Genomic DNA, 7,306 nt, shown 5'->3' on the forward strand with positions numbered 1-7,306 from the left:
TTTGTTGCTGGCTCCGGCTGTGTAATGTCAAATCGATACCGGTACTCGGGTTTCACAAATGAAAAATACAAGCAGATTTGATCAATGTACAAGAAGGATGTATGACTGGAGGCACCGCTCTCGTAATACAAGACGGATCCATAGCCTTGGCGGTCGAACAGCCCGATGTTAATCTACGACCGGCACTTAGTCGGTGCGGGTTTGACTCCTTCTCATTGACTGAATAAGCCAGACAAACCTGTGTTCTTTTGAACAGATTGAACACGCGCAGTTCTTCTGAAGTGTCACTCTTCTGTCAGGAAAAAGCTCAGAATGCCAGATCCACTTCATTGACGTCCAATTTGACTCAAATCACGTGGACGCTGATCGACGTTCGGAATACAACTCCTCATCCGTGACACTGGGACCCCCAAAGGGAAAACGCTTCTCATCTGTTAGTATCAAAGGGAATTCCACCCACGTGTCGAATGGAACATATTCTGGCATTCACGGTGTTGAAAATGCAGTTGCTTTCAAGACCAAAATATTAGTTGACTTCATCCACCTTATGCGAGAGAGGTTCAGTTGGGCCTTGTGCTATAAACTTCCCCGTACTGTTTCTCAGAGCTGCCACTATTTACCTTAAAGGAGACTGTGTGACATTCAACACATAGAGCAGACGGACGTTCTACAAACAGATGAAGTAGTTAATGTACAGGAGGCAGGATGTGCCAATCCAGGGGCCTGTTGTGAGAAGGAGTAGGACATGCATTGAATTGAGGCTTGAAAACCGACGCCACGTAAAAAAGTTCAATTGTTTCATCACAAATGTTGCGAGCTGTGAACCACTGCTTTGATCAAATGCAAACGGGGAAGACTGTTGCGTGTGGTCGAAAGCGGCAGTTACATAGTATCAATTTAAGTTTAAAAACCCTTCCTAAAAAGGTGCCTTCTTGTTTGAAATAATGACCTGCCGAGCTCATCTCAAAAAGGCTCACCTTCAGTTTGACGGTCTGTGGTTTGAGTTGGAGGATTAGAAAAGGATATTGCAGAAATACATAGAAAGGAAAAATGGAATGCAAGTTGTGCAAGTTAGAGGATTTCCCTTGTCCGGCAGAGCTCGCTGACCAGAGCGAATCATTTACCAATTGCCAAATTTAGAGATTCCAAAAACTTCAGTATACCCGTGGTACTGTAAGACGATTAGGATAAAAGTGTCAGCAAAATGATAACTCACATTTACCAATCAGCTTGGGCCTCTTAAGTGTTGATCTCTGTTCCACCAGATATGCCCCAGTTGGAGGAGGGGCTTCCACAACTGATTGACAACCAACAGACTTGTGTACCACAGTTATGGCTCGTTGTAAATATATCCATGTGATCACCACCTGACGGTAAAGGCCTTTGCTTGTGAACATATTTCCGCCTGGCTGACACTATTTATACCTGCTGGTAGTGGCGGGCCGTCAGGGCCTGCTAAGCCTTCTCTGCTGGCCTAAACAGAATCACAAAGTTATATCTCTTTTATAATTGTATTGTTTTTCAAAAATACACAACATGCATTATAATTATCTTTCTCTATTAGCTTATTTTCTCATTGCACAGCAGCGACCAGTTTGCGCATGTATAAAATCCACGGTCCGCCACTGCCTGCTGGGGCTTTTCAATGGAAACCATAGAGTGTAGTAGAGCAGTAAAAAGGTGTATATTCACAACTTTGTTCTTCATTTGTGTCTCTTCAAAATTGGTGTTGAGATGTTTTTCCAAGTTTAATAACCCTAACAAGTTAAATGTGTTGTGAAACATGAAACACTAAATGCAACGTTCCCTCTCCATAAAGGCTAATGAATATTCGTGAGGAAAGGAGATGCACGGCTCCCTTTTAAGCTAAATATCCATATGTTGGGTTTTGTTTTTATGGTATTGTGCAGCTTGGTCAAACCAGATTAACGGAATCTTGTGATTTTCATCCATTCATGTATTTTCTGACACTTATCCGGGACATTACAGGATTTATCCAGTGATGTTCCCAAACCCGATGAGATGTATAATCTCTCCTGCTTGTCCTTGGTCTAGGAATCATTCCGATCAGATGCCCGAACCACCTTAACTTGCATTTTAAGATCATAAAAATCACAAAAAGTGACTTATATGCCTCAAGAGCAAACGTCACATGTTTGGTGTATCTGACATGTTTGTAAAAAGTTACTTTTCAGTTTAAACGTTCGATGACAGAATTATAAATGTGAACAAATATTTGTATTACATTGTTTTAAATCTAAATGGCATCAAGTGTTAACCGTGTCCCTCCTTCTGTGTGCGTCCAGCCATGTTCACAGAGGTGCCTCATGACATGACCGCTCAGAGAGGTCAGGACGTGGAGATGGCGTGCTCCTTCAGAGGGGCGGGAACGCCCTCGTACTCGCTGGAGATCCAGTGGTGGTACATCAGGAACCATCAGGGCTGGATGGACAGACAACCCTGGACAACCAATGAGGTAGGTTTGCAAGCACCTGGAAAATAACTCTCCATCAATCAGCAGCCTCCATGTCGGGCTTCAGCTGAAAGCGTGTTAACAATCTTAATAAACAACTGTTTGGGGGTTAATTCTTATAGCGCGTCGGTTCTGGCGTTACCTGCATGGATTCATGTGTATTTATCGATTGCTTAACACTTGTGTACATATTATATAATATGTCTATAACTGTAATCTAATAATAATCAAATTGTTTTATATTCTTCCAGGTGGCTACAGAAGAGGAGATGCCAAAGGATGCTACAAAGATAAGTGTGAGTTCACCACTATCTCCTGTCATTCTTGTAAAAAACGTTTGCCATGGTATTATTATATGATGAAATCAGGCCCAAAAGCCCTCAGGATTACATTTAAAATGTCTTGTTCCAGATGTACTCAAAAGGATCCGATTTTCAATTGGTGCTGTAATTGCCCCATCAACGCACTCGCTCCAGTAGAATCCCAGTGTCAGCCAGAGAGCAGGCGGCAGCGGTAGTGTCGTCCTCAAGAGGAGGGTGGGGGGGGGGGGGGGGGGGTCACGGCCTGCAGTGCATCATCTTCAGATTCTCATAAACTACTGCACATTATCTCCACACCAACACACCGACACATTCCTCTCACCAAATCTGCCTGCCGACGTTACAATTACGAAAGTAGCAACAGATGCTACGGGCTAATCATACCATCTCACACGAGCAGCGATGGAGAAGTAAAAAAAAAAACATATACAAGATGAAAAGCCTCTGTTCTTCCTCCCAAGAGGCCAACTGCTGCTGATTCGCTATTATAAAAGCACCAGCTGTGGTTTTGGTGACTGTGTGTGTGTGTGTGTGTGTGTGTGTGTGTGTGTGTGTGTGCGTAGCCCGAACACTGCAGGCTGTACAGCTGGGAAATGATGATGAGCTTTCTCTATATAATGAATAATGTCGGCCCACATTCATATAATCCAGCAAACTGATGACTGGTGCTACACAACATCATCAAGCTTTTCACGTACAGTCGCACATGCACAGGTGTGGCGGACGCACACACATCCACCGCCGTGGTGTTTACATCTCGATGCGTCACACGTCCTCTGACTCAACAGCTTCTTTGTGATGTGAACATGCAACGATTTTACTTCCAAGATGTCTTCTCTTCTACTTTCAAGGCCCTAAATATAGACTTCCTTTTTTTAAGAGTGAGAGGGAGAGAGAGAGATCCAAAATACAGCATCATACAACGACTTTGTATAGATGTTTTCGACATACCATAATGTTTTTGACTTACTATACTTTTTTATTTATTTTCTCACTTTTCTTGACTATTTTCTCATACTTTACTATAACTTTTTAAGTGGTAACAGTGGCATTAAAAAGACACAAACAAGGCAGGAGGCCATCACAGCATACTACATATTAAGCCATTTTTATGGCATACCATACTATGAAATGTTTATTTGACCTCCTATGGTATTATATTGTTATGGCATAATATACTTTGACCATTTAATGGCACACCATACTATGACATTCGTATGGGATATACTATGACTTGTTTATTACTTTTTAAAGGCTTACTCTATATACAAATAAAATAAAAACATAAATATATATATTAACATATATAATCTCTTTATACAATGACATTTTAATGGCATACTTTTGAATTGATTGAAAATCCTACGTCATACAATACTATGATAATGTGTCATATTGCATATTTACATTATTTTTTATGCTTCCTACACTAGGACCTTGTTTGGTCATTTTACTCGTAGTCATTGTACTTTATCAGACACAAACAACAGTGTGTGCATGTAACCTGATGATGACACTGGGGGAGTGACTGAATCACTGGCTGCACATTTCACTGATGTCATTGGTTAGTATGAGTGAGACTGATGTTCCTGTGGTGCTTCATTGCACATTTGCATCACACACTCTTCATCTGCCATGTTTGTTTATTGCGTGCGGCGTTACATTATGGGATGTTCATCGTGGAAGAAATAGCCCTTATCACAAAGGGCTTCAGTGTGCTGAAGTGTGTTTCAGGAAGACATCTACTTCCAATTCATTATTTTGTTCCGTTGCTATTTCGCAGCAACATTGCGAATACGTCCCGGCCCTCTGCTGGGACATTCACATCTTTCAGATGGAACGTTTCAAGGTTTTAGCTTAGAGCGAGATTCACTTTTGAAAGAAGAATTAGGTAATTCCTCCTCTTCCAAATGAAAAGAAAACAATAAAATAAATTCATGCTCAGTTCAATACACGCAGAGGTTTTGCCGCCAGCAGCTCATGGTGGCTAATGTTAGCAAACTTTCAATTGCTTTGTGACCGATATTATCCGTTTAATTACTTAAGATATCCTGTTATTGACACTTGACACAGCAAAAGTTGCTCAGGCTTTTATTACATGTGATTTATTTCTCGCTTCTCTCTTTTTTTTGTTATTTTGTCCATCGTTGACAGGTCGTGAAAGTCGTAGGAAGCAACATCTCCCACAAACTCCGCCTCTCCCGGGTCAAGCCGTCGGACGCGGGCACCTACGAGTGCCGCGTCATCGACTTCAGCGACGACGCGGGCGCCCGCCACCACCGCGTGCGGGCCTCCCTGCAGGTGTTGCCGGATGGCGACGACGTGGACGTCAACAGTAACCGCAACGACAACTTCGAGGCCCTGGACGACACCAAGGGAGAGGCGGCGTTCGTCGACGGGGACGAAGACGGCGCCGCTGCGGCCGCCAAAGAGCACGGCCATCGCCAGAGCCACGGGCACCAGCAGGAGCACGGCAAGCGGCCCTCGACGCCGGCCCACCACGACCACGGCCACAGCCACGGCCACGCCGGCAGCGGCCAGCAGCACAAGGCGGGCCGGGAGCTGAGGAAGAGGGACGCGGACAGCAGCCACGGCCACAATGACTGCACCAACGAGCCCAGCTGCGCGCCGTAGACGACGGCTTCTCACGAGCAATAGGTCACGCACGGATTGCATAGCACAGCATTGAAAAAAATTAATTTAAAAAAGCTATTCTTCCCACACTCCCTAGAAATATATGTGCTTGTTGAGCGCACAGAGTGTAGACTGTGCTGGGGGTTGTAGCTTTTTCCTGCTGTGTGTGTGTGTGTGTGTGTGTGTGTGTGTGTGTGTGTGTGTGTGTGTGTGTGTGTGTGTGTGTGTGTGTGTGTGTGTGTGTCTGGGTTGGACTGCTCATTGTCAATGAAGCCTGGCATTCATCACAGGGGAGAGGGGGCTCCACTGCTTCTGGCCTCAGCACCGACAAAAAATAATAATTAATAAATAAAAGACACGCTCCGCTCTTGTACTTTCGATACTGTAAATGACACAACTCTGCTTTCAGGCTCACACTTCTTCCACTGCCTTACGCTCTCATTCGATACACACTCAGAACAAAAAGTACCGTATGTTGGACTGTTTCCCGTCACTGGGGTTCTGTGCCCAGTGCGAGAGAGTTCCTTTTTATTCTGAGGGTGCACTGAAGGAAATTCAACCAGTCCGTAATTATTCCCTGGAGATCTTGTCCAAGTCTGATTCCTCAGATTTTAACGCCGAGCTTTCACTGCATCTTTCTGTGTGTGTGTTCTAATAATGGACGCGAATACGGTTCGCAAAAAAACAACAAATTCAGCAATTTATTCTGTGTTTACTCCCGGGGGGGGAAGAAGAGAGAAGGGGGGGAGAAAACATGCTTTCTTCAGCAGAAACTCATCAAGGTCCCGGTGCAGCAGCGCTCATCAAGGACAGATACTGTATGGCCTCAATTCATTTGTGTTGGAGTAAACACAATCCCAGCGTGGGAGTCCCCACCCTCCCCTCAACATTTGTACGAAATTCAAACAGGACGCATCACAAGGCTGTACTTTCACCACAGCGCCTTCTAGCTTATGAATAAATCCTGTGTGGACCCCACCTGTTTTTGGAAAGCCCCGAAAGAATCAAAATCTAGAAGAATCTGACGCAGCGTGCCTCTGAATCCGCTCTGACAAGAAATCCATGGAAGACATTGGTGCAATGTGATACCTTTTTGGAAGAGTATAGTGCTGCATTCCTGTCCCAGCTTTAGTTCCCTTATTATTCTGATGCCCAGTGTTCGATCATTTAAAAAAAGAAAAAGCCTCAATCCTCTCCACTACAAGCCTCTAATCCACTCTGTATATATGACTGTATAATATGGAATAAAGTGCATGTTCAGTAATTTTCTTAAAAACTTTTTCAATCAACCATACACAAAGACGGTGTTAGTTAAAAACTTTTATTTTTTTCATTTAAAAAAAAAATATAAATGTGTTTCTACTTAGTGAGCTCTGTGATTAGCGCAGCAGTTCTGTTGCTTTACTGCTCTCCAGAAGTGCTGGAGAGACGGATGAATGATGTTCTCTTCATTAGCTGCTCAGAAAGGGGATTCCCTCTTATGTATCTTAGTACTCAAGCGGTGTTTCCCAAAACTACTGTGCTGCAAGAAGTGAGAGGAAGATGTTAGTTGCTAGTGAAACACTGAACTGGGTCGTTCACACTGCCTCAAAACAGCCTGTGTCTCAAGGCCATGTGGGGGAGGGGGGGCTTCCCCGCTGTATTATCCATCAGACCAACTGCAGCGCTCCTGGTATCGCTGGACTGGGAGGATGCTTTACTGGACAGAGGAGTGACCAGTGGGATTGTTTTGTTTTTTCAAAGAGTAACTTTGATTTGATGTTTTGTAAAGAAGAGATCACTGTAAAGAAAAAAAGAAAGGTCTAATGTACATTTCTTCTAGAATGTTCGGTCTCACACTAAGTGTATGGCTTTATCAAATGAAATAAATTGTATATGA

At 43.7% G+C, this 7,306-nt stretch overlaps 1 protein-coding gene across 1 annotated transcript in view; it reads left to right on the forward strand.

Annotated features, from left to right (window-relative positions):
- vstm2la (V-set and transmembrane domain containing 2 like a) overlaps positions 1 to 5,427 on the forward strand; it is a gene marked incomplete at both ends in the record, with an annotated part of 35,274 nt that extends 29,847 nt beyond the window's left edge. Inside the window, 3 exons of the mRNA XM_079226709.1 lie at positions 2,307 to 2,476; positions 2,725 to 2,769; positions 4,948 to 5,427. Coding sequence (XP_079082835.1) covers positions 2,307 to 2,476; positions 2,725 to 2,769; positions 4,948 to 5,427 — 695 coding nt within the window. The remainder of the gene's footprint in view (positions 1 to 2,306; positions 2,477 to 2,724; positions 2,770 to 4,947) is intronic.
- Between the last annotated feature and the right edge of the window lie 1,879 nt (positions 5,428 to 7,306).

The sequence above is a fragment of the Taurulus bubalis genome (assembly GCF_910589615.1).
Source record: "Taurulus bubalis genome assembly, chromosome: 11".
Taxonomy (NCBI): Eukaryota; Metazoa; Chordata; class Actinopteri; order Perciformes; family Cottidae; genus Taurulus; species Taurulus bubalis.